Source organism: Nyctereutes procyonoides, unplaced genomic scaffold (assembly GCF_905146905.1).
Source record: "Nyctereutes procyonoides isolate TBG_1078 unplaced genomic scaffold, NYPRO_anot_genome, whole genome shotgun sequence".
In the NCBI taxonomy this organism is placed as follows: Eukaryota; Metazoa; Chordata; class Mammalia; order Carnivora; family Canidae; genus Nyctereutes; species Nyctereutes procyonoides.
Window position 1 is genome coordinate 9,835,872 of NW_026575021.1, and position 27,418 is coordinate 9,863,289.

The 27,418-nt window shown below is 40.1% G+C and overlaps 1 protein-coding gene across 1 annotated transcript; it reads left to right on the top strand.

Moving 5' to 3' along the window:
* Positions 1–7,339: 7,339 nt before the first annotated feature.
* SGCB (sarcoglycan beta) lies at positions 7,340–25,576 on the top strand. The gene is made up of 6 exons (XM_055341573.1): positions 7,340–7,421; positions 13,116–13,325; positions 17,944–18,129; positions 18,763–18,954; positions 19,259–19,390; positions 22,383–25,576. Exons 1-6 carry the CDS (start codon positions 7,386–7,388, stop codon positions 22,584–22,586), a joined length of 960 nt encoding a protein of 319 aa, XP_055197548.1. The 5' UTR covers positions 7,340–7,385; the 3' UTR covers positions 22,587–25,576.
* Positions 25,577–27,418: the final 1,842 nt, after the last annotated feature.

A 27,418-nucleotide genomic window follows, 5' to 3' on the forward strand; every position in this document is an offset into this window, starting at 1 on the left:
TTATTTTATATGCTTCAAATGATGAGCTGATTGGAAATCGTTCTTATCTAGTCATTAAAACAGCAGGAGTGGATCGGAGCCTCAGGTAGCCAGCTCGTTTAATTCAGTTCCATTTCTTTAGGTACTTGAAAATATATGAACATTGCACATGTCCAAATATGATAATATTCAGAATTATACCACTTTTTTTTAATTTCTCTTCATTACCGTGGTTTTACTGTCCTCCAGTAAAAATGAGAGGCTTATTTCTGGAGCCTGTGTTGCTACCATCTTCTGTAGACTACAAAATAAGAACTATAAAAGTTCTCATCACAAGGAAAAAAATTGTGGCTATGTGTAGTAATGGATGGAGTATTGTGTTGGTCATTTCACATTATATGCAAATATTGAATCATTATGTTGTACACTTGAAACTAATATAATTACCTTTGTCATTTATATCTCAATAAAAACAAAAACAATAAGGACCATAAGGGTACATGACACATTTTATCATAGTAGAGCAATAATCACTAAAGTAAGAGAAAAAAATCAGAAAACCTAAGTATTCATTAGTTCCTTCCTTTAAAAAATATATTAAGAAGAAGGAAAGGGATGGAGAAAAATCCTACAGCTCTCTTAATTTGGAGCTAATAATTGCATATTTCAATAGGCGGTTGGCATCTTTGAGCAGTCCTACTTATTTATTCATAAAAAACAAGATGCAGTATTTGCTTATGTCAGATTAGGGGTTAAGTCCTCTTCCTTGCTGTGGGCTGTTTAACTGCTACTCCTTGGTTACATTATAAACAAGGAACAATAGTTCTTACTTCACAGGATTATTGTGAGACTAAATTTAAAAAATTCCTGTGAAGTGTTTAGCAGTGTATTACTACAGTGTAGATCACAGTATTGTATTTAATGGTGATAACTAGGTTGGAAACAATCTAAATCAACAATACAGTGACAGTTGAGCAAATCCTTCAATTCAATGTTGCACAATACAAATCTCGTTACTGAAGAATATCTAGTATCTAGGAATTCTCACTATAAAGTTAAGTGAAAAAAAGCAGGAACACTAAATTTTATATATATATTGTTACACAGTATGAACCCGAAGCATGATTATCAACTACTTTGCTCCTTTACACTTTTCTGATTTTCCGAATTTCTACCATGAACACTGATTGCTTTTATGAAAACTTATTCAGAAGCAGAATTACCCAAAGGATCTTACCACCTTCAGAAAAATGTTAGCCCAAATATCAATATTAAGTTGACTCAAAACAGAATGTGCTTTGACCAAATGTCCAAATTACTAATTGCATAGTCTTAGAGTCTTAGAATAGAATGGATCTTTGAAATCACTTGAGTTTGCTACCTGAAACTGTTTATCTCTACATATGCTCTAGCCCCACAGCTGGATTCAAGACCCTTACGGCCTGGAGTCATTTCGTGTGCCACTTGGTTTCCCCAGAACTCTGGAGCACGTGCGCCATGTGTAGCAGGAACTTCACGTGTATCAATAACAAAGCATCATAGTCAACAATGACTCAAAACGAAGTGTTTTAGATATTTATTCATTATTTATTCCCCGCTACTTCCAAAGGAGGATCTGAGATAACTTATAGTAAAACACTTGTAGAAAATATCATTGTTAGATCAGAAATATTTTTGTAGTGCAAAAAGCAAATATGCCCCCAGTGTAAGCCTATGTATTAAGATTGAGCTTCATTTAACATTTAACCTGGACTTTGTGGAAGCCAATGCAGAAAGGAAAATTACTTTTATGATTATTGTTATTTGAGTTTAAAAGTACACAACCACTTCTTTTAATGAAAACACATTTTCCTGGTACCAATTCCAAAATACGCTTATTCTTTTCTAAAGAGCCTAGAATAATACAGATGACAGTGTACCTCCCCCACTTTTCTTTTTCTTTTCTTTTTTTTTTTTTTTTTTTTTTTTACCAAATACAGCAAGAGTCTTGATATGATTGTTTCTTGTGGTCACCTTTGATCAATGCTGAGGGGGTGACACTAGAACACATGTCATCAAAGAGAGGGCCAAGCAATTGATACCCCATTTCTTAGCTCTCTAGTGATGCTACCCAGTAACAAACTTAGAACTTCCATACTGGTAGGAATAAGTGGACATCCTCATAAGTGCCCTTAATAATGGTCCCCTCCACAGAGCTTCTGTTGGGTGCTGGATAGCAATCAATTTAAGAGAGAGCTGAAGCCTGGAGTGCATAATAGTCTGTGTTGCGGATGAAAGAAGAAGCCATATGCCTCATCACAAGCGTGAAGCCAACAAGGTTGAGATTCTATTTTAAAAGCCTACTTTTGGGGGATTCCTGGGTGGCTCAGTGGTTTAGCACCTGCCTCCGGCCCAGGTCGTGATCCTGGAGTCCCAGGATCAAGTCCCAAGATCAAGTCCCACATCGGGCTCCCTGCGTGGAGTCTGCTTCTCCCTCTGCCTTTGTCTCTGCCTCTCTCTCTCTCTCTCTCTCTCTCGTGAATAAATAAATAAAATCTTTAAAAAAAAGCTTACTTTTTTATACAGATGGAAGAAAACATCAGATTAGTAAAGGCTTTATTTGGAAAATATTTTTTGTCTCAATTCGATTCTTTTAGGATACTATCACTAGGCAATTATTTGGAAAGAAAAGATAAAATCAAAATTTTCTTTTGTGGTACACTATAAAGTATATTGCAGAAGTTGAAAAAACAATAAACTTGGATCATGATGGACACTCTTGCTTTATCTCACCCTCTGCCAATTAGTGGTTTCTTGTGATTTTACAGAAGTCTTTAATCACCTGAACTTCACTTTTATTCCATCTACATAATGAAAAACATGGACTAGATCAGCTCTAAGCAATCTCTTGCACTTCTGACGTTCTTTAATGCTGGTTGTTTCCTTTGTTTGCTTCTTTTAACATACTGGTTGTAGTTCAGATTGAGCAAATCGTGCCCTTTATTTCAATTCTTGGTTCACAGTTCAGCTTGGGTCAATTCTTGCACACAATTTATCCTGCAGGGTTGCAGGAAGAACTAGTGCACTTAACCTCCAGGAAATAAGCAAGGGGTTTCTCTATAGTTGCACTTTTAATAAATTTAAACCTACCTAAAACTGACAAAATCTTCCTAACTCCAACCCCCCACCCTTACCCCAGGCTCTCAGAGCTCATCCCTGCTCTTGTTTATGCTCTTTCTCCTCTCACTTTTGGAGGTGTTGATATTGTTGCAATTATCACATTATATTAAACTTATTTGTCTGCCTCCTGTATAAGCTTGTAAGCTTCCTGAAGAGAGGGAGGTTTATTTGGCTTTCCTCAACATAGGAACGGACACGTTCTAGGCCCTCTATAAAAGTTTGTTGAACCAAATTGCTAATAAGTGAAAGAAAGAAAAAAAGAAAGGAGGAGAGGATTGGCTGCTTTATATCTGATGTCATAATCCTGTTGAGGCAAGAGACAGCAAATTTAACAGCCAGTTGGTGGTTCTTATGGCATCATAATTCCACCACTAGCTAGGAGCCATTTGTTCTAGAGAAGTGTCATGTGACAAAAGTCTGGACGGAATAGGAAAAGTCCTTAATTTGGCCCACTCTGAATTTTACCTGCATCAGTCAACTGGAAAGATTTTTAGTTAGAGATTTTTAAGAAACCAAGAAAAGATTAACTGAACCCACTCAGTGTCATGAGAGGTGTGTATATACGTAGTTCAACACTACATGAAACATAAATATATGCAACAAACTGCAAGGATATACAGTGGAATCCTCATGATTTTCACTTCTTCCTCATTAAGTACAGTTGCACTTAGCCAGTGTGGTTACAAGAATACTCTGTTCAGCTCTGGCCTGGACGTTTTTACCGGTGCCCCAGATACTAATCTGTGTGCCATGCTATTCTTGTCCTACAGCTGTCTGTGTTAGGACATTGCTCCTTTAGGGTAGGGCCTATTGGCATCAGAAGAGAATCTTTTAACCTTTTCTCACCCACTTGCATGAAGCTTCCTTTAAATCCAGTTGTCATTGGTGGTATTGCTCAGATGCTTTGTCTCCACTAGCAGGTAGCAAAATGCTCATTTATCCATTTACTTCGTGTTCTTCAGTCTGAGTGCTCCCTATACTCATTTTATCAGCTTCATTGGGCCCTTTTTGTTCTTTGCTACATTGCAAGAAAGGAAAAGATTTTAAGAGTTTAAGGGGCACCTGGGTGGCTCAGTCAGTTAGGTATCTACCTTTGGCTCAGGTCATGATCCCATCCCTGCTGAGAGCCTCCTTCTCCCTCCCCCTTTCTCCCTCCTCACTGTGCTGGCTTTCGCTTAGATAAAATATTTTTAAAAAGTAAAAGATTTCAAAAGAAAAAAAACCCCACCACCCATTGGAGAAAGAACTAATTGGTTGGGATCTGAACTGAAGACAGGTTCCCCCACTGCACAGAAGCAGGGATGCTGTTTCCTGTGTCGTACCAATAAGCATTCCCTGCTCAAAGCAACAGTTCGGGATTTTTCTGTAAAATTATTTCATGCCCCTTATTGGTTAAACTATAAAAACAAGAGGAAAATTTTAATATCGCAACTGTATCACCTTAGCACCTAAACTATAGAGCTTTTGCAGCAAATACAGATAAGAAGGGGGGGGGAGCCAATTCAGTGTGAGTTTTGAGAGCCACAAGGTAGCTCTCCTATCTCAACCCAGGTCTTAATTATCATTGTGATGGACTATTGAGGCATCCTTGTCCTCAATGTTTTCAGCTCTGCTAGCTAAATGCAATGGCAAATATTTGGCTCTGAAAATGGCCATAGAAGGGGTTCACTTAGGATATTTTAAGCTGTTGCAAATGTGCACTGGGTGTGATCTACACTGTAGGATGTCCTTAAGCATCCTGGGAGAGGACCTGGGACAGCATGAGGGCAGTCCCTAACATGAAGGATGTTGAAATAGGTTTTGTCATCACTTTTGATAAACATTTACTGAATTTCTAGGCAACAGAAACATCTACCACAATCATAAGGCAAGATTAGACTTGATCTCTGCTCCCTACCATCTCATAATCTATTCAGAAAAGAGATACACAACCATAGATCAATGTGAAAGTTGTAACAGTAAATATAAAATTATCTGGAAACACTACCCTTCCCCTACTTCCTCCTCTGCTTTTTTTTTTTTTTGAATTTTTATTTATTTATGATAGTCACACAAGCGGGGGGGGGGGCAGAGACACAGGCAGAGGGAGAAGCAGGCTCCATGCACCGGGAGCCCGACGTGGGATTCGATCCCGGGTCTCCAGGATCGCGCCCTGGGCCAAAGGCAGGCGCTAAACCGCTGCTCCACCCAGGGATCCCCCTCCTCTAGCTTCTTGAAGAAAGGGCCAGAGGAAGTTACAGAAGAGAGTGACATTTAGAGTCAGATCTGGAAGGTTGGAGAGGAGTTTCACCAGGAAGAGATGGAACCGAATGGACAGTAGCAAAGAGGCATGAAATTGCATGGAGAGGCAGGGAAGGATGAATGCTAGTCCAGTGTGACTGTAGGGAATTCAGGGAATCAGAGCCAAGACTGGGAAGATAATCCTGGGTTCAACTGTGATTCAGTCTTGTATATCAGGCTGAAGTCGATCATTATTTTGTAGGCAATGGGGAAGCAGCACAGGGCTATAAACAGAAAAATGGTCTTTTTGATATCATGTTGGTGCTCGTAGAGGTGAAGTTTGGAGCTGGGCTGGACCCAGAAAGAGCTCTTAGGAGACAAGATTTGAGAGTTATTGAGGCTCTTCCATGGAGTAATGCATGGTGAGCATTAGAGTGGACATGTATCAGAGACATTTAGATGTTAGTAATATTTTTTACCCAGCAGAAGAAAACTAATCCAACATTCATTCATCAGAATTATTAAGTACATTTACTTGGATCCTATAGTATGCTCAGGATTTGGAGCACAGAAGTGGTAACACATTGACACTGCTTTGTAAGGAACTTACAGTACACTCTGGGACAAACTGTACATGCATGAAAAGTAAAATAACACGATAGTGTATTATGAAGTATTCAAAGGGCATCATAGCAAATCAGTGCAGTAACATCTACTGAGGGCCAGAGATATCAGAAATTTGGGACGAGGAGAAAAATTATGAAGGGCTTCCCAGAAAAGATATCCCTTGAGCTGAGTCCTGGTAGACAAGTAGAAGAATAGCTAGATAAAATAGAGAAATAGCCACATGTGCAAAAGCACAGACATTACGAACTCGACGCACTCAGGCAAATACATGGGAACTACAAATACTACACATGGCTGGGGAGAAGATGAGTTTGTAAAGGGGCAGGAAAGGAGGATAGAAAGAGGTAGACGGGAACCAAAAAGTACAGAACTGTAGTGCCAAGATAGACTTTCATTGTAAAAGTTATTGGAGGATTTTAAAGTTCAAAGAATATCATGATCGGGTTTGTATTTTTTTTTAAGGATTTTTATTTATTTACTCATGAGAGACACACAGAGAGAGAGAGAGGCAGAGACACAGACAGAGGGAGAAGCAGGCTCCATGCAGGGCTCGATCCCGGGTCTGGAAACAGGAACTGAGGATCAATCAAAAGCCCTGTTATCTGAGCTGATAAATGGGAGCAGAGCCAGAGTACAGACAGACTTACTGCTGATTCCCAAAGCCTTGGGCTACAATTTGCAGTCACTTGTCCCAGCTAAGACGCAGGATGTGCCGGAGCGCCCGGCAGGGCTGAGCACGGGGATGGGAGTCGGTGGTTCCAGCATTTGGGAAAGAAGATGCACAGAGATGGATGACCAGTGAGCTGCTGACATCAGCCAAACTCCAGAGAGAAGGGAAACGTTCAGGAGGGATTTCTTATGCATCAGATGATCTAGTTTAAACTTCACAGCCAAGTTCTGATGTAGAGCAGACAGGGCAGTGGCATCACACCTCCAGCCACCAAAAAAGCGAACACCGCGGACGTCGCAGCTCGGGAACGCACCAGCCCCGCGGGGAGGGACGGAGGGCCACGGGGGAGGCGTCGTCCCCTCTCGGAGCGCCCTTTCCGGAGGAGGAGAGGCGGCCCGAGCTCGCGGGAACCAGGCGCACCCGGGCCACTGCGCCGGGCGCAGGCAGCGGGGCGCAGCGGGGGGGGAGGCGGAGGCGGCGGAGGCGGCGGAGGCGGCGGAGGCGACGAGCTGGGAACCGCCCCCCATCCCTCCAGTGCGCAGGCGCGCGGGGTGCCCGGAGGCGGTGAGCTGGGAACCGCCCCCCATCCCTCCAGGGCGCAGGCGCGCGGGATGCAGCGGCGGCGCTCTGGGAACCGCCCCCCATCCCTCCAGTGCGCAGGCGCGCGGGGTGTTGCGGCGCCGAGCTGGGAACCGCCCCCCCCATCCGTCCAGTGCGCAGGCGCGGGAAGATGGCGGCGGCGGCAGCGGCGGCGGCGGCCGAGCAGGTCTGGGAGTCCCGCCGCGGCCGGGGGCCAGAGGGGCAGGGGAGGCCGGGATCCCGCCGTGGGGCCCGCCGTGGGGCCGGCCGGAGGGCGCCGGGGCGCGAGAGCGTGCTCCGGGAGGCGGGAGGGGCTGTCCGCAGCCCGGGCTGCCGGCGAGGGCGGGGCGGGCCTGCGGCCGGGGGCTCCGGGGCGGGGCGGGGCGCCAGCTGCGGGGGGCGGGCGGCCGGGGGCAGCGGCGGCTCGCGCCGGGTTCGGTGGCCCGCGGAGCTGCGGGTAAAAATAGCGTCAGCCGGCGCGGGCGGGGGGGGCGGGGGCTCCCGGACCGCAGCCAGGACCGCAGCCAGTGGCCTGGGTGTCGGCCTGGGGCCGCTGGTGTCCGCCCCCCGCGGGCAGCAGGCAGCCCTGCGCGCTTTGGTTTTGCAGCTTGAGTCCCCGGTTTAAGACCGCCTCCCTGTCCGCTGGGTCTACGATCATTTCTTAATGCTTTAGCAGGAATTTCCTGATTCCCCCTCCCCAAAAAGCAAGCCGTGCATACGCATACCTGCTTGCATGTGTTACATACACGAACCTAGAGGTGCGACGGCATTTGGTTGTAATAAAAATAATTTCCATAGTTATTTTCCCCCTTAACTGTTATCTTCCTCTACAAAACTATATGACCGTTTTTTTTCTTTTTTTTTTTTATATATGACCGTCTCTTTTGAAAAAAGTGTATTCTCCAACATTGTTGAAGAGGTGAATACAAGTCAAGATGCCAGTGTTCTCAGCAAATACTTTCTTGACTAATTAACTGCTTTTAGAGATGTATTTATGTATGTATTTGTATATGTATTTCACTGGAACAGTCATTCAAAAGGACACAAGAAATAGAAGATATGAAACCCACCTTCAAGGAGCTTTAAACCCAGACTGTCAAATAAACGCAGAAAAATCAGCTAAGGGCAGGGGGGAGGTGGGGGCACGCTATAAATGGTGGCAGGAAAACAAAAACTATAAAGGAATGAGTGAAAGTAAAAGGAGACAAAGCTCCTTGGAGTTACTGAGATTAAAATGAATTGTTCCTTGGCTTTCCTGATCTCCCTCCTGGCTTATCAGCTCTTGTTTTAGGTGGTTCTCTTTTCATCCATATCACCTGTTGATGATGCTCCAGAGGTGCCGCCAAGGTTCCGTTCTCACTTTACACCTAAGCTGGGTAATCTGGTCCATTCCTTAGTTTCCACTTGAGAGTTAAAAACATTGACGTCTTCAGCCTGTACTGAATTTTTCCCACAGGCTCCTCAAACTCAAAAAGGTACAAACTGGATGGCATCGTGTTTACCATTAAAAGGGCTCCAACCATCCATTCGCTAGGTTAACCCCACTAGAAAATTGAGAGCCGGACCAGCTCCAGGGAGCTCAGAAGGGACCCACACCTGCTCTCATGCTCTGCTCTCCCAGGTGTGACATTTGAACAAAGGGTCCCATGTTTTCTTTTTCCTCCATACTCCACATGTAATTAGCGGGTCTCTACCTGGGAGTCATCTTAGATCCCCTCTGGGTCACACAGCCCATCAGCCAGCAGGTTCTGTAGTTCTTCCTTTTGATGCCTCTCCCCATCTTTTCATGTAAAGCTCAGTCAAGTCCTCCTTTGGACCGTTAGATAAACCTGCTCTTGATGTATCTTCATCTCTAAACTCTTCTGTCTCTTTTTGGTACATGTCTTTGATTTTGCTGTAATGCAAATCTGATGGTATCACTAACCTATTTTAGATTTTCAGTAGTTCCCTATCACCTTCAGGATAAAGTCCATTGTTCTTGACACAGTACTTATGTCCGCCCCTTAACTGGCCCCTAACCATATCTCTGACCTTATTTTTTGCCCCATAGCTGTACTCATCCTACTCATCCATCCACAGAAACTACCAAAATTGGTTCACAGAGAGATAACTTGTACTCATGGTTTCCATGCTGTTCCCTTTGCCTGGAATGCCTTTCTCTGTGCTTTTGCCTGGCGGCTAACTCCTCTATTTATCCTCCCAAGTTTCAAATGAAATCTCAGCCTTTCTTAAAAACCTTCACCTGATGCCCTTGCTTGGTATGTAGAGTTATATCCCTCTTCTGTACCCTCCCAGTATTGTGTGCATTTGCCATGTTGAACTGCCATTGTTAGTGACCCTGTCTATCTACTCTCCTGGCCTATAAGGAAGTTCATTGAGGGTTAAGCACTGTGTCTTCTTGTCTTGGTGGTCTGGAGCATTTGGCATATAGTAACTCTTCAATAAATCATAAATGCGTCAAGTTGAATATAATAATGGACATGAATTGGCAAAGAAGAGTGAAGAATGCATCCTAGGAGAGAACAGTTTTGTCCTTTCTTTTATGTAAACCTTTATTCAAGCTCTGACTTTAAAATTGCCCATGATGTGTCTGTGAAAATTAGAAGAAAGCATACCTCCCTTAAGGTATCATATACCTTCAGCCAAAAAGTATCAAAATGTATATTGCACTCCGAGTCATCTGCAGTATCAATGTACCCCTCATAGATGTTGTGCCTCATGCAGACACAACCTATACAACTGTACTCAACTACCTGTTTTATGAAAAAAATCTGATGGATGGATTGAATTGTATTCTATAGGCCTTCCATCCTGCTCTGTGGAATTACAAAAATTGTATCTGTTACATTATAATAATTATTCGCATCTTTTTCCATTTTTCCTTAAGGCTTTAACCAGCCCACTACCTCTGCCACCGTAAGATTGTAGTAGCTCGGGATCTCTGGGTGGCGCAGCGGTTTGGTGCCTGCCTTTGGCCCAGGGCGCGATCCTGGAGACCCGGGATCGAATCCCACGTCGGGCTCCCGGTGCATGGAGCCTGCTTCTCCCTCTGCCTGTGTCTCTGCCTCTCTCTCTCTCTCTCTGTGACTATCAGAAATAAAAAAAATTTAAAAAAAATTAAAAAAAAAAAAAGATTGTAGTAGCTCTCTCCACTCTTTATTGGCAGATGACCTTTCCTTTTACATCCCGAAGAAAAAAGAATGTTTTCTCTTCTGAGTGTGAACTGTTTCACCAAAGTGGGAGCCTATCTTTAAAGCCTATTCTTTTCTCATATCCTCTGTATCACTTTCTTTCCTGCTTCTTAAAGAGTCTCATTCCCCATATTATCCTGCCCTCATCTGAGGTCTTTGGTCTTTGCCCCTCTTGGCATCTTTCCTTCTGCCATCAAACATACAAGTCTTTCCCCCAAATTGTGGGGTGGGGAGGCGAGGGTTGGTTTACTAACAGCAACATGAAAAGCACAGTTTCCTCTAACAGTACATAATTCTTTAGCTACAGTCTTCTCTCTTTCCTCTTTTCTCTTTCTGGACTGGAAAATAGATGTTTACATGTGGCATTTTTTTCTTCAGACTGCAGCTTTGCATTTTTTTTAAAAGATTTTATTTATTCATGAGAGACAGAGAGAGGCAGAGACACAGGCAGAGGTAGAAGCAGGCTCCATAGAAGGAGCCTGACGTGGGACTCGATTCCAGGTCTCCAGGATCATGCCCTGGTTTCAAGGTGGCGCTAAACCACTGAGCTACCCAGGCTGCCCTCCAGCTTCACATTTTGCTGGAAGAGTTCCTCTTTGAAGGTTATGGAAGCACTTTTGAACAAAGCAAGTTCAGCAACACTGCCCATCCTTGGTTTTTTTACCATTCATTGTATTTCTCATTTTCCACTGTAGCTGCACATTTAAATTTCTCCAAGACTATGTGCTTGGCTCTTTGTTCTCTTTCCTGTATGCAGTTTTTCACAGTAAACTGATGTACTCTCATGAATTTAATTTACCTTGAGGCTAAGGACTCTCAAATCTTTATCTCTTGTCCTGACTGATCTAATATCCATTCCATCCTTCCCTTTGCCTTTGAGTCATATGGTTATTTCTCATTTAGTTTAAGTGCAACATATGTAGAATCTTCTTCCTCCTTCATTCCCCATATTTAGCTAGTCACCATTCAGTAAACACGAGATTCTTTGAAGTTGGCTGCAAATTCAGTCCACTCTTCTCACGGAGTATATTTTTAATCTATCCTTTTTCATCCCACCTCGTTATCTCATTACCTCGAACCTCCATTATGACAACATCCCCAACAGCCTACTTACTTTTATTTCTGTCTCCTCCCCTACAAACATCCACACATTTAGCATCCTGAAATATATGTCATTCATGTTTACAAACCTCCAGTGATTCCCAGTTAAACAGACAAAAAGACTGGGATTTGTACCCAGCAGTCCAAACATTTTCTCAGCCTACCCTACTCTGCAACTTTATTCTCCCCCCTATTACGAGCTCTGATCCATCTACTTGTTTCGTTGAAAACACATCCAAAGCCATCCCGTCTCTCCTCCTGTTGAGCTCCATGGCATGTATTGGCCAAAGTATTGAGATTCTGGCACCTAAACATACAGAATACTCTATTGCATTGCTAACTATTTTATACCCAAATCATATTTGGGTATAAATCTAGAGAATATGGCAGCCCAAGTGGCTCAGCGGTTTAGCGCCGCCTTCAGCCCAGGGTGTGATCCTGGAGTCCCAGGATCGAATTCCACATTGGGCTCCCTGCATGGTCTCCCTCTGCCTGTGTCTCTGCCTCTCTCCTCTCTCTCTCTCTCTCTCTCTCTCTCTCTCTCTCTCTCTCTCTCTCTCATGAATAAATAAAATCTTAAAAAATAAATAAAAATCTAGAGAATGAGGATCCTGTCCTATATTTCCTATTTGTGGTATTAGTGTTTAGCATAAAGTGTCTAATAATTTTTTTCTAGAGCTCCAAAATCTATGTAAGTTGGACAGTATCCATTTCTACCGTTCAGTGTTCATGATATATTACCAAAAATGTTATTTATTCAACCATAGTCTTAAGTTAGATGTTCTCAAACTCTTTGGTCTCGGGTTATCTTTATGCCCTTAAAGGTGACTGAGGATCCCAAAGAACTTTTGTTTACATGGGTTGGTATTTATTGATATTTACCACATTAGAAATTAAACCTGAGAAAATTGGAAACACAGGAATACACAAGCACATATTCCATTTGCTGTTAGAGCATTGATGTCATCCCATACAGTCACTTAGCCTCTGGAAAACTCCACTGAACATTCATGAGAGGGGGAGAGTGAATAACGTCTTGGTGTTATTTTGAACATAGTTTGTCCTCTCCAGATTCCTCTAAGCGTTGAAGCAGTTCCTCCAGTTCTCCCCGGCCCTTACTTTGAAAACTGCAGATGTAGGATAATGTCAGCTTTAGCCAGTTGCGGTGACAAATAGCAAAATGTGTCAACCTTTACAAATTCCTATAAATGAAAAAAAATTATATAATCTCTATTTATCTATATATATAATAAAATAAATCACTATAAATCATTAATTTAAAAAAAGATAACCCACCATGGAATGTGTATGTCAACTTTTCCCCCAAGTGAGCTAGCTGTACACACTAGGACTATTCAAAGCAGAGGGTGGAAATGTGTCACCACATAGTCACACTAAAAGTTCTTCTCCGCTCTAAGCATAGTAATGTCATGACTTCGAGCCTGCAACTCAATGTGACTTAAAGTTTATTCATGGAAAATATATCACTAACCCGTTCAGCTTTCTTTGATTAGGAGTTTGCACTTCATCAATAAATGCCTTGAAAAGAGTGAGTATGGCGGTTCCACTGTGCTGTCCTTTGTTTTTAGCAAAGTTCCAATGGTCCTGTAAAGAAGTCCATGCGTGAGAAAGCCGTCGAGAGAAGGAATGTCAATAAGGAGCACAATAGTAATTTCAAAGCTGGATATATTCCAATTGATGAAGATCGCCTCCATAAAACGGGATTGAGAGGAAGAAAGGGCAACCTGGCCATCTGTGTCATTATCCTCTTGTTTATCTTGGCTGTCATCAATTTAATTGTAAGTATATGGTACAGAATTTTCTTCTTTTAATTACCTTAGGGATTTTTCAGTGAAATCGCAGACTTTGTTTCTATAACTTCTTTTGAAATCCTCTTACTTTCTGCTTTTCTGTACATGTTTTATCTCTTAAGTTCTTTTAAATGCACAATTACCTTTGACACTGTGTGCAGAGAGCCCCTGACTTGCCTACTGTCCAATATATTGTCTAACAGAAACCTGTCTTCCTACTTTCATGACCAAGAGGGCACCTTATCAGATGTTTTTTCCTCTGATGTATACTTTGAAAAACAACAGGAGATTCTGTGTTTTACACACTTACAGAAAAGACCCACTGGCCTTTTTAAAAATAAATAAATAAATTTATTTATTTATTTATTTATTTATTTATTTATTTATTTATTTATTTATTTATTTATTTATTTATTTCCATGAGAGAGAGACAGAGACACAGACGGAGGGAGAAGCAGGCTCCATGCAGGGATTCCCGGGACTCTGGAATCACGCCCTGGGTGAAAGTGAGGTGCTAAACCGCTGAGCCACCCAGGCATCCCTAAAAATTTATTTTTACTTTAATTATTTATTTTTTTAATTTAGATAGTCATACAGAGAGAGAGAGACGGAGAGGCAGAGACATAGGCAGAGGGAGAAGCAGGCTCCATGCACCGGGAGCCCGACGTGGGATTCAATCCCGAGTATCCAGGATCGCGCCCTGGGCCAAAGGCAGGCGCCAAACCGCTGCGCCACCCAGGGATCCCAAAATTTATTTTTAAAGTGCAGTTAACATACAGTATTATATTAGCTTCAGATGTACAACAGGGGGATTTGACAGTTCTGTAGATTACTCAGTACTCTAAGTGTAGTCCCCATCTGTCACTATACAACGTTATTACGATGTTATTGACTATATTCCCTGTGCTGTACTTTTTATCTCTGTGACTTACTCATTTCATAACTAAGTCTGTACCTCTACTCATTGAGTTGTCTTAAATATGTCATATATTTTAAAAACCTAGTATGCTAATATTGATACGTATTAATTTTATTTAGAAGAAAATGTGCATGGAAAGTTCCCTTTAAAGAACTTAACTTTTGGAAGGGTAGAGTCAACTTGGTTAGGAGAGCCCTTTGCCATCATGACTTTATTGCCTTTACCTCTCCTAAAAAATACAATCCTCTCTGTTTTCATGCAGTCTAAACCTAAATTTAGTCCTAAACCTTCTCAACCGGATTTTTTTTCTTTCTTCTTCTTTTTTATTTTTTTCTAAGATTTATTTATTTATTAATGAGAGATACAGAGAGAGAGAGAGAGAGGGGAGAGACAGAGGCAGAGGGAGAAGCCTGATGAAGGACTCGATCCCGGATCCCAGGATCATGACCCGAGCCGAAGGCAGGCACCCAACCGCTGAACCACGCAGGTGTCCCTCCTCAACCAGATTTTAAAATTGCAAACCCTTATTTGACAGCAAACAGTTATATCTGTAGTCTTAAATCTCTGTTGTCAAAGAATGGGAGGACCTGGTAGGCCAGTTTACACTAAGGTGCTAAAGACTTAGTATGTTGCCTTTTCCAAAGATACTTGATTTTCTAAAGAAGAAGACTTAATCCAAGGTTGTAACAGTCTGAGGGCTACACCTGAACCCCTCTGGCATGTGTGTAGATGACATATTGAGAGGGTGGTTATTGGTATACCCAAGACTGATGATCATGGGCTACAGTGGTTCTAACCTTGATTCCATTTTGTTTATTTTTGACTTCTAATATTTTTAATCCCATCTTTTATATTTTATGTACATTCAAAACGTTTGTGTCTAATTCTTCCCTTACATTGAAAAGAGTTCATACTATAAATAGCTTTACTAAGAGCGCATGTTCTGACTTTATTTTATAATTTTTTTGTTGTTGGAAACTTTTGGTTAAGATGGCAGAATGGGGACATTTTTGTCCCCTTCTTCTTTAAAAAGCTCATCCCAAGGTGACAATGTCAAGAAATAGAAATATCTTGAAAGAACGTGGGAGGCACCTAAAATCCTAAATTTGGCCCTATAAAGAAGCAGGACGAGAAATGGCAGATTTCTCTGCATGTGTGCTGGGGAGGGGGCTGCAGGGCGTGTTGGTGAAAGTGCCTTGCAGAATCGTCAGGAATTGGAAATACAAGTGCCATGAAAAGCAGGACTGAGGCAGGACTGAAAACAGCTTCTTTGAAAAACCTGTAGGAGCCTTGAGATCCCTAGCCTCACTCTCCCTTCCAGCCAGCAGTTAGGCAACTATGCCTCCTAACCCCACACAGTATGTTATGGCAGGGAGACAATTCTTCCTGCCTGAGGATACTGCACAGAGCAGGTGGGGGGATGGGTTTCCATGCTGGAAGCAGAGAAGTCTGAATCCTGAGCACTGAGACTCCCGTTTCCCAGCTCTCTTCTCATCCTCTGACTCCAGCTCCCTGGCACCAGGCTTATGTCCTTGAGGCAAGAGATGAAGTAGTCTGCTCCAGAAAAACTGAAGCATCTGGGGAAAAAAATCTGTAGATACTGACACTTGGCAGGTCCCAGTGAGACAGCCACCCTCTCTCCTACTGTGAAGCCTGTCTGTCACAACCACCCCACACAGAGAACTTTCTGTGCACTTTTTTATTTTTTATTTTTTTTAATTTTTTATTTATTATTTATGACAGAGAGAGAGAGAGGCAGAAACACAGGCAGAGGGAGAAGCAGGCTCCATGCACCGGCAGCCCGACGTGGGATTCAATCCCGGGTCTCCAGGATCGCGCCCTGGGCCAAAAGCAGGTGCCAAACCGCTGCGCCACCCAGGGATCCCTCTGTGCACTTTTTTAAACCTTACTGTTAAATATGAACACTGAGCTATCAGAGATAATGGAGTTTTTTGGAAAGCTCCCAGATTTGAAAAATGATGAGCACCAAATCACCCAAACCGTGGGGAAACTAGGAATTCAGGGAGATACAGAAAATAGAATGAATGACAGAAAACTTAAAAAATGAAAATCAGTATTTTCAGAGAAATGAGACGATATTACCTCCATGAAACAAGGATAACATGCCATTAAAAAGGAGCAATTAAGGAATAAGGAAGAACTTAAAGAAATATAGGGATGGATGGATAGATGGAAAGAGGAGAGAGATTGGAAGATAAAGAAAAGGAACCCGTCCAGAAAGCTCAACAAAATTAAAGAATCAGTCCAGGAAGTGTAACATTCTGTTAATAGGAGTTTCACAGATTGATAAGAAGGAACACTGGGGAGAAAATTACCAAATAAATTAACCAAGAAAGTTTCCTAGAACAGATTGAAAACTACCATTCTAGGTCCAGTGTCATGCACAAAAAAGACTCACACCAAGGCCATTACTGTGAAATTTAAGAGAACCTGGGATAAAGGGAAGATCTTTTTTTTTTTTTTTTTTAAAGGGAAGATCTTAAAACCTTCCAGAGGAAGTAAAAAAAAAAAAAAAAAAGGTTGCATATGAAGAATACAAAATCAGAGGCATCAGACTTTTCAAATGCAACCCTGGAGACCAGAAAGCAAGAATACAAGGGCCTTCAACAGTCAGAGAGAGAATAGCACCAAACCTAGAAATTATCAAGCTCGACTGTTAAATGTGAGGGCTTATAAAGACATTTTTAAACCATATATACTCTCAAATTTTACTTCGCATATATTTTTTCTAAGGAGGCCACTGGAGGAGGTGCTCACCACAAGAAGGAGCTAACTCCCAGAAGGCTGAAGACAAGGATACAGGAAACAGTATCTATCTAGAGCAGGAGAAAGAAGGAAGTTCCAGCATGAAAATGAAGGACAAGTTCACGGTTACAGTTATGTAGCCGACCCAGCAGTGACCACCCAGATTGGAGCAAGAAGATCAGAGTTGCAGCAAGATCTCCTGGGAGAGAAAAATTAATAGAAAAAATTGTTAAAGAGGTTTGGACTTTTAGAACATTTTATCAAGGGGGCATTTTACAGAAACATGGGAGGTTTTGAAAAAATTCAGTCAAGTTTTCAAATGGAAACTTGAGCAAAATTTGAGTAAGCAAATTTGGTCCAGTGCCAAAAAAAAAAGAAGAAGACTATGAAACCACAAGACACAGAGTACAAGAAAGGAACTGCTCTCTTAGTTACAGTATTTGGCTTAGCAATGAACAGTACTTATATGGTTACAATACTAAAAATACTGAACCTGGATCTAATCTAGCCAGCACTTGAAACCTATTTCCATTTCAGAAATAGAAACACAATAAATTCTCATCTGCTAAAGTATGAAAATAATAGATAAAACCTCAAACTGATGTGTGAAGAAATAATATATCACCTAAAAATCTGGGATAAATTGTAGATGAAATACCTAAAAGTGGTTGTCCCAGGACGAGATGTAGAGGGAGCAAAAGGAAGAAGAAACTGCTCTTGTAGTACTTTTTGACTTTTAGCTATTTGCCTCTAATACGTGATAAAAATAAAACTGGTTCTGTTTATAAGTGGAAAACCAACTGATCATACCACTGATGAGACATTTCAGGAAGTTTAATGCTTAGGCAATTATCTTCTGTTTGTTTTCTAATTATGTTGAATGTATGCTACCCATTCGCAGGGGATTGTTTTCTTTTTTAGATAACACTTGTTATCTGGGCTGTGATTCGCATTGGACCAAATGGCTGTGACAGCATGGAGTTTCATGAAAGTGGCCTGCTTCGGTTTAAGCAAGTATCTGACATGGGAGTTATACATCCTCTTTACAAGAGCACGGTGGGAGGAAGGCGAAATGAAAATTTGGTTATCACCGGCAACAACCAGCCTGTAAGTTACCACTTTAGTCAAGGGACAGTAGAGAAATTTTCCTTGTTAAAAAACTAGAGTTGATTATTGGAAATGGATATTTTCCTTGAGAGAATATTCATCAGCACATTTAATAATACTGCGGGTCTTATAATCCATTAATGTTATTTGCTTTTTTTTTTTTGTTTTTTTGTTTTTTTGTTATTTGCTTTCTTAATACAGATTAATTATTCTAAGAATACAGAATATCTTCTATCTCCTCCACACAAAATAGCCAGCAAACAAAGCACCTTCCCAGGTTGGGATACCCTGTACTTTCTGGGAGTCTAGAGAAGAATATGCCAATCTAGTCCATGGCAGCCTGTGCCCCATGGCTGCTGCAGTATAGGTTTTCAATGACATAGAACCTAAAGGTGTTCTTACCACCTCCTGCCCATGTGACCCATGGATTTGTGCAGAGCAGTGTAAGCAAACAAGCATATAAGCCCTCTTTTTAAAGAATTCTTCCCAAGTGGATAGAGAGGAGACAGACCGATGCAGTTAAAATTCTTTGAAGTTAGTCTATTATTTTAAAGTGTTTTTGGTAATGTTCTTGATGAATTTTGGCTGCAGTCTCCTTTGAAAACATACTTATGATAAAGTGTTTTTCTGAAGATTGTCTTTCAGCAAGGGACAACAAAGCTCAGTGTAGAAAAGAACAAAACTTCTATTACGAGTGACATTGGTATGCAGTTTTTTGACCCGAGGACTCAGAATATCTTATTCAGCACAGACTATGAAACTCATGAGTTTCATTTGCCAAGTGGAGTGAAAAGTTTGAACGTTCAAAAAGCGTCTACTGAAAGGGTATGATTTATTTTGTTTGCTTTATTAATGGAAGAGAATTGCTGTCTAAATTTATAAAGCGGGAGGGGAGTTTTGCTGTTTTATAAGTGACGGGAAAGCATAAATTATGGAACAGTGGGAAGGATTGATTAGTTCTGGATTTGTAATCTGATCATTATCATGCCACATCTCTCTGTCTCAACACCTATAAAACGTGACAGGAAACCTTTGCCTTTCATATTCTATGGCTGAAACTCCTGTTTCTGTCTCTAATAATTTTCACTTTAATTTAGAAACACTTTTTATTACTTTTTTTAATTTTCAGATTACCAGCAATGCTACTAGTGACTTAAATATAAAGGTTGATGGGCGTGCTATTGTGCGTGGAAATGAAGGCGTATTCATTATGGGCAAAACCATTGAATTTCACATGGGTGGTAATATGGAGTTGAAGGCAGTAAGTATTCCTTAAGACTTTAAGAGAATTATTAGATTCTTGGGCACATGAATCTATATGTAGAATAGTATACAATTATTAAAAATGGTACTATAGTTGTATATTTTTTGACCTGGAAGTGAAAGAGAGTTACAATTTGTGAAATATCTTGTTTTTATTTTTCAAAACATGAGTACGTTTATAAAAACCTGGAAGGGTGTGCCAGATGTCAACAGTGGTTGGCTGTGGGTAGCAGGGTAACAGGTGACTTAATTTTTCTTTCTGCTTGCCTCTTGTTTTCTAAAAAAAAATTTTTTTTTTTTTTTTACAAAATGATACCTTTGTTATTCCTTTGTTATTTTAAAAAGCAAAAATGAATAAACTTCCAGAATTCTGGAAGATTTTCAAAGTAAGAATTATCAAAGTAGTGTCCATTCCCTGAAGTTGTTGGGGTTTGTTTTTTTTTTTTTTTTCACTTAAAGATTTTCCATATCCTTTACTGAGTTTTATATCCAGTGATGTGAAAATCAATTAGCAGATGTAAGAAATGTATTTTATTTACCCATCTATTATTAACTACAAAAGAAAAAGATTTTGCCTTCATTTTAGCTATTGAAAAGTGAAGTTTTGTCCTTCACAGTTTATATCTGAACTTCAATAGGTAACATATATAAGGGAGCCAGAAGTCCAAAAACGGTTTACCTGCTCACAATTTTAGTTGAAGCATATTTATTCAAAATGTCTTCCTTTGGTCGCCTGCTATATGCTACTTAACTAAAGCTAATTAAATTGATTTTACCAAGCATCATATGTGACAAAAATAAACTGAAACCTAAGGATTTGTATTTTTACCTAAATTTAATTTCATAGTTCTAGAAAAAATTTCATAGTTCTTTAAAAAACTAAATTTCATAGTTCTTTAAAAAATCAAGTTTTCCATTTTCTTAAATAGCTTTCTCCCCTAAAGCACACATTCTAATTTCTAAATAATAAAGATGACATAAAATGTGTTTCTTGCCAGAAACTCAATAGCAATACTGAGTATTTTTTGCATGTATTGTAGTAAGAAGCCATTCCTCTAAAAGAATAGTGTTGAAGAACCGTCACTGTGGGGCTATTGTTCTCAGCACTGGAAACTCAAAGAAGCAAGAGGTGTGATAGATTTGTATATAGCCATTAGCAAGTTATGTAAATCTTTTCTTTTTTCGTACCTGAAAACTCTATCTGTTGTTAAAGAAATACTAAGATTCTTTGAAATACACATACATACGTTTCAGTTTCTCCACAGTTAAAGAAAAACAGGCCAGTCCTGAAAATAATTAGCTTTACAATCTAGTTAATATCAGCAATTAGTTTTTAAGCATATAGCTAATGATAAGAATTTTGTTTAAAAAATAATTTTATCAATTAAACTGTTTTAAAAGAAATAACTTCTTTAGCAGTTTTAAAGAAAGTAAAATTAAATGACCACAAGATGGCAACATTGGAACAAAATTTCAAAATTCATCACTTAGGGATTCTATTCCATATGCATACTAATTAATACTGCATAGTCCATTAGCTATTTCCATTTCTTCATACCCAGCTTTGTCTTATTGCTTTAAATGCCTTCTGTAACCTGATGACTCTCAAATTTGGAACTCCTGCTTTAATCTCTCCTCCAATCTAGGACTCACATACCCCGCCGACTTAACCTTCTCCACTCCAGGACAGAACAGGCATCTCAAATTATCAAGTCTAAAATCTTCATACCCTTCCTCCCTCCCCAGTCATGCTTCTCTTTCAGTGTTCCCATCTCATTAAATGGTGTCTATCAGTTCATCAGCAGCCTTCTTGCTCTACCTTCAAGAGATAGAGCCTGGCTGGTTCTCACTGCCTCCCCCACCTCCCATGCTATAAACCACTACCGTGTCCTGCTGCACTGTTGGAACGGCCTCCTAAGCGCTCTGGCTGCTTCCTCATTCACCCCTGTGGTTAGTTTCCTGTACAGCAGCCAGAGCAGTCCTTCCTCAGAGATGACATCACTTCCATATTCATATCCCTCCAAGTGGCTTCTCCTCTAACTGGGGATAAAATTCAAAGTCCATTCCTTCGACTCCTCTCCTACCAGTTGACTCCCTTGTGCCTTCTGCTGTAGCCACACTGGCTTCCACCTGTTCTCAAGCACCTAGCACATCTTCACACTGTGGCCTGTTGTGTCCTCTGCTTCAGGTGCCTCTCCCCAGTTGCCCACATGGCTTATTTGTGTCATCCCATTTCCGCTGCACTGTGACCTCATCGGAGAGGCCTTCCTTGACCACCCTATGTAAATAGAGCCCCGGCCTGCTCACTGTCTCTCTGCTTACCTTATTTCTCTCCAGTGAGGTTTTATTTATTTTACCTGTTCACATGTTTATTGTCTGCCCTTCCCCATTAAAATGTCAACTGTATGAGAACTTGGACTTGCCTGTCTGTTGATCGCTGTATCCTCAGCACCTAGAATAGTACCTAACATGTAGCAGACATTTAATAATTATTTGTGGAGTGAATGGGGAAAAAAAAAAAAAGAAAGGAGAAAGAGGGTTAGGAGTACCCAAAAAGAAAAAGGCCACAATAACAAGAATATTCCTGAAACAGTGGGCTTGAAGAAGAGAACCTTCAGGCTCTCTTTCTTTGAGTGCCTGATCTTTAAAATTCATTTTCTGTAGGAGAAAAACAATTCTTTTTTTCTTCACATCATCAGAAATGTACCAGTCAGTAACTTTGTAAAAACTCTTAGGAAGTAACAAATGATCTCTATCAGTCTCATGCAGGTAGGATTGATGAATATTAGGTATCAATACACATTATGAACTAGAGGTCACTAGCTGAATCTCGACACTGGTTTTAGTTTCCTTTGTTGTTGTTTTGGTCATGACTTTACTGTTTTTCGTTACCTATTTTGTTTACATTCTAAGTTTTGTGTATTCATCTCGTCCTGTCACCACTTGTAGAGGCAAATCAATCATACTATTATCTGTTACTCTCCTGATAGGAAAACAGCATCATCCTAAATGGAACTGTGATGGTCAGCACAACTCGCCTACCTAGCTCCTCCAGCGGAGACCAGTTTGGTGCCAGTGACTGGGTGCGCTACAAGCTCTGTATGTGTGCAGACGGAACTCTCTTCAAAGTACAAGTAACAGGCCAGAACATGGGCTGCCAGACCTCAGACAACCCCTGTGGAAACACTCACTAGAAGAACCCGAGAGGTTACCAGTGTGTTCATACCTTGACTTGACTTTTTTCTTAAGAGTGTGCATGCAAGTCATGTTTTTAGGGAGTTTGCAGTCACTCTTATTTTATCTACAGAGCACTACTGTACCTATACTACAATCTCCATATTTTAAAAGATTCTCAGCCTAAATTTTAATACATTTCATTAAGTTGCACTGATCTTCAAATTAGAGTTCTAAACTAATTATCAGAAGTGAATACAACCAAAATTAATCTTTAAAGAAGTGTTTTTAAAATTCCACTGTCCCTTGTCTCTAAAAGGATAAAGGGCTGCAGCAACTGTTCAGACTCACTATAAGTAAGTTTTGGTAACTAATGGGGATACACCCACTTAAGATGTTTGAAAGGTACACCGTTAATATGTGTTGCACGTTCTGTCTTTGGGCTTCTAAGAGGAAAGATAGATTTTTAGTGCATTAATTTTCAGCTATATTCTCAATGCAAGTGAAGTCATTAGAGAACTTCACATTTGTAAGCTGGTAAGAAACCATGGTTTCTTAGTTTTACACTAGTATGAAAACACTTTGTAAAGAATGTTTACCTGTTAAATATTGTTAAGTATGAAGTGTTCACAGTGTGGTAAAAAATTGAAACACAGTCTCAGCTTTAACTATGAAATAATAATGATAGCTGTCATTTACTGAGCATCTTACACATCCTGGGCACTGTCCCAGGCGCTGCATGTGTAATATCTCTTAATTCTCCCCGCAGCTCTGTATGTCTGTGGTATTACCCTAGTATTACCCATTAGGAAGTTAAGAAACTTAAGTAATGTCACATAGGAGATAGCCAGGTTGGGACTGGAATTCACATGTGATTCAAGCCTGTATGTACCTGTTTCCAAATACTGTGTTCTTTTTACTATTTGCGCTGAAGTCTTAATACTTAAAACTCTAGAAAAATGGAAACGACTAATTCAAACTCCCCTAAGCAGAGAAGATTCAAATCAAACAGTCATGCTTACTCTAAAAAAAACCAATCTCATGTCCAAAAAATGGCTAGCTGCTATAATCAGGTTTTAAACTAGCTTAAGCCAATTCCAAAATATTACACTATAGAGAGGTCAAATTAGCCTCATTATAGGTTAGTCCAGTTTCCTAGCCAGTGGGCCTTGGCCCCTTGGAGTACCTGAATTGGGTGGAAGCGTTCCTAAGATATTTATACCCTCAGCCCTCTGGGTGACGCAGTGAGATGTGGGAGGCCGTGGCCCCCAGGCAAGTCCTCGGGGCTGGGAGTGGTTGGTAAGTTTACCCCAGGGTGCCATTTAAACAGTACCCATTTTAGTGTTTGCCAAGCCTTGAACAAAGTTGGGAAGCACTGGAGTAAAGGGTGCTGATACAGGAAATAATTTTTAAGTAAATTTTGAGTACGTATGAGAACTGATCTCTGCTCTTCCTTATCACAATCCCATTGTAACAATTTACAATCCTCCAGCCGGTTGATTTTTAATGTATTTTATATTTGACTTAAAAGGAATTCTCTGATACTATTAATCATACACACAGCGTCAGGGGCAGGTGTTTTCAACATAGTTTGCTGCAAAATAAGCAGTAGAGATAAATCATAAGCCCCACTCTGCATTCAAGTATAACAGTATCCTGTCGTGGTCACTTAGAACAGTGTAGATAAGAAAATCAATACAAAAAACAATCTGCATTCAATACAGTCACAGTTCTCTCTGATAGAACAACCAAATGCCTTAGAAATTATGAATAATCATTAAACTAACAGATCGACTTATTATCTAACAGTGCAGTTTTTAAATGAAGGAAAGAAAGAACTTTATGACCGCTGAGTGCTATTAATTGATGTGATATTCAGATCCTAGTTGAATATAATCAGTGTCACTTAATATTTGAATGATATTCAAAAAAACCCATTGATATTTTCATTCAGATGCTTAGTATATCTTTAATTTTACATTCTTTACTTGTCTGCTCTATTTAGATTTGTTCTGAAAGTCTCTTTAAATATTTTTGTAAAAACCACAAAATGCTGTTACAAAGTATTATTTATTGAATATAATTCATGAAGCAATCTATTTTTACTCCTCCTTGAGAAATACTTGTGTTTTTGATACATCTCCATTAAGTGCTTTTGACACGAGAGGATATTTTGATGTTTTTATAGAACTGATTGTAAAGGTAACAGGTCTTGTATTTTAGGACACTGTGCAGGTAGCCCTTGCCTTTTCACTGATGTGTAGACCTGGAACACTCACTGAAAATGAGATGAAGAACAAACCGTCCATTTCACCTGTGATCCGTTTTTGCATAATGGTAAAGCTTCAGCTACTCATCCTCATCACCAGATGGTATTTCTCAAAAACTGAAATGGTGACTTTGCCCCTTTCTGCTGGCTGTTCCTGCCCTGCTCGGAGCACAGATATGATAAGCAGCAGACTCGGGGAAGGTAGACAGGCAAAGACAGGATCCCAGGAGAGCGGGGTGGATACATGCTTGCTTAAATAACCCCAGTACTTCCCAGATAGGTTGCAATGACAAGGGGACAAGTGAAATAAAAACAGCATTTCAGAAACCGTCCAATGGGCAGCTAGGAAAATGCGAAACAACGCAAGGGGGGACTGCCTATACACGGTCTGCAAGATTTAAAAATATACCTACTTGTGTTCTTTCTGCATTATGAAAAAAATGAAATACATTTTGTGTGATAATTTTGATGATGAAAAGTGAAAGTTCCACCTAGTTTCGAATGAATTTTTTTTTTTAAGAGGATAAGAACGTTCTGGTGCTAAACTTGACAAAAAAGAGACTATTGAAATGCTGATAATTTCAGTAGTCTTAAAAAGTGTTGAGAGGGCAAAGACTACAAATTATGGCATATAAAAATAAACCTATAACTCGTTTCAGATTGTTAACCTGAGTTTCAGTTTGTTCAATTTGTAATAACTATTAATGATCTCTGTTTACAATAAAGACTCCATAAATTGTTTGCTGTTGGCTCTTTAATGGTTAAAAACTTGAGCACAGGTGTCTTCTTAATCATACAAGCATGATGTATTTAAATACAGCTTGGTGATCCTTAACTACGTGGGTGTTTATGTAATCTGTCTGGAGTCGTGGCGATCGTAGTTCGAAGCTGTACAGTTGTTCCTGTTGGGATAGTCCTGCCTTCTGTGCATTGCAGACTCTCTCTCCCTGTTTAGTGGCTCCTCCCTCAGTGTCTCAGGGGAATGTGCGTGCTGTCACAGTGGCAAGAGGCCAGAGCCTGGAAGAGGAAAGGGCGAAGGTTTGCCAGGGACGGGCAGGCTCCGGGGGCAGACGGGTGGAGCCTCAGAGGCTCAGGTCTAAATCCCCACCTGGCTAGATCTAGACAGAGACCCATTTGAAAAGGACCTAAGGACCATAAAGGTATGCCTTAGAAACTGTTACTCCTGTGTTCTTCCTGCATCTTGCCAAACATAACCCCCTTCTGCTTTTTTCTTCTAATTGTTATAACTTCTCTTTTATAGAAGAATGAATGGCCTCTTGGTTTCTATTGTGCTTTTCTGGGTTTTTTTCTACTGCCTTCTCCCTATCTCTCTCACTCTCTGACACACACACACACACACCCCCCCAATATCTCTAACTGCTTCCTCATACTTAGGCTTGAATATATGCGTCCATATAAAGACTGACATTTTACCCAATGTTTCCTGATTTCCTTAGAAAGTTTTTCTGGAGTTCTCAGGGGTTTTTTACCTAGTACATAAAAGTTTGTATGTAGTATACATAATTTTTCTTTAAAAAAGACCTAAAATTATCTTACCTACTTTTTTAACTCAAATCTGTTAGTTAAATGTATAAATCTCTTCAACTTAAAAAGAACTAGGTCAATGAAAATCTTTAACTTCGGCCCCCATAAGTATTTTTCAATCATATGTTTCTCTTCAATACTGCATACTAATGTGCCTGTGAATGATGACAACATTTTTTGGTTCATATTAAAATTAACTTGGTATACAATTATATTTATAATGATTGCAGTTTTGAATATAGAAACAAATATCTTTCTGGCTGTACAAATTAATTTCAAGTTCTGGTATTGTGTAAGAGGCACACTATAAAAATAAATCACTCCTCCACACTGTAGGGCACCTTTACGGTCCATGGCCATGTGTACCTGGATTTAGGTGCCCTTCAAAATGTAGCAGAATTGACCTTGTATAAAACCAAAGTTTAAAAGTTACATGTTAAATTTCATTCTTTCCATGCATTTTTTCATCCAAATAGCATAGCCCTAAGATAGACTACAGACTATTGAAAATATTAAACATGGGAGAAGAATTTTATATACATATTATATATATATATATATATACATATATATGTAGTTCTAGTCATTTAAAAAAATTAAGTCTCTTGTGAGTTGAACTTCCTATGTATCTATATAAAATTTACGTGTGTGTGTGAGTGTGTATTTGGAAAACCTGACTCTTCTGGGAGCTTACAGTCTTTTGGCAAGTTTACTGTCCATTTTCTTTTAAAATTTTTTGCGTATACATTCAGCCATTGTAGATACTTATTTTAAAATTTTCGATTGCTTCTCCATCTTTGATGAAAAAGATACTTGATGTTTCTGTATCATATCTTTATGGTTCTGATGCAGAACATCCTTTTTATGACCCACGTTGTATATATACTAAATTCAAAGTTTTAAGTCACAAAAAATGTAAATTTATTTATAAAAAATCAAGAGTCTCCTTTGTGAATTGAACCTTCCCTCCATACAGTTCACAGTTTAGTGTAACTGGCTGGCTTGTCACTCACATAATAAACCACGTAGCTGATTACA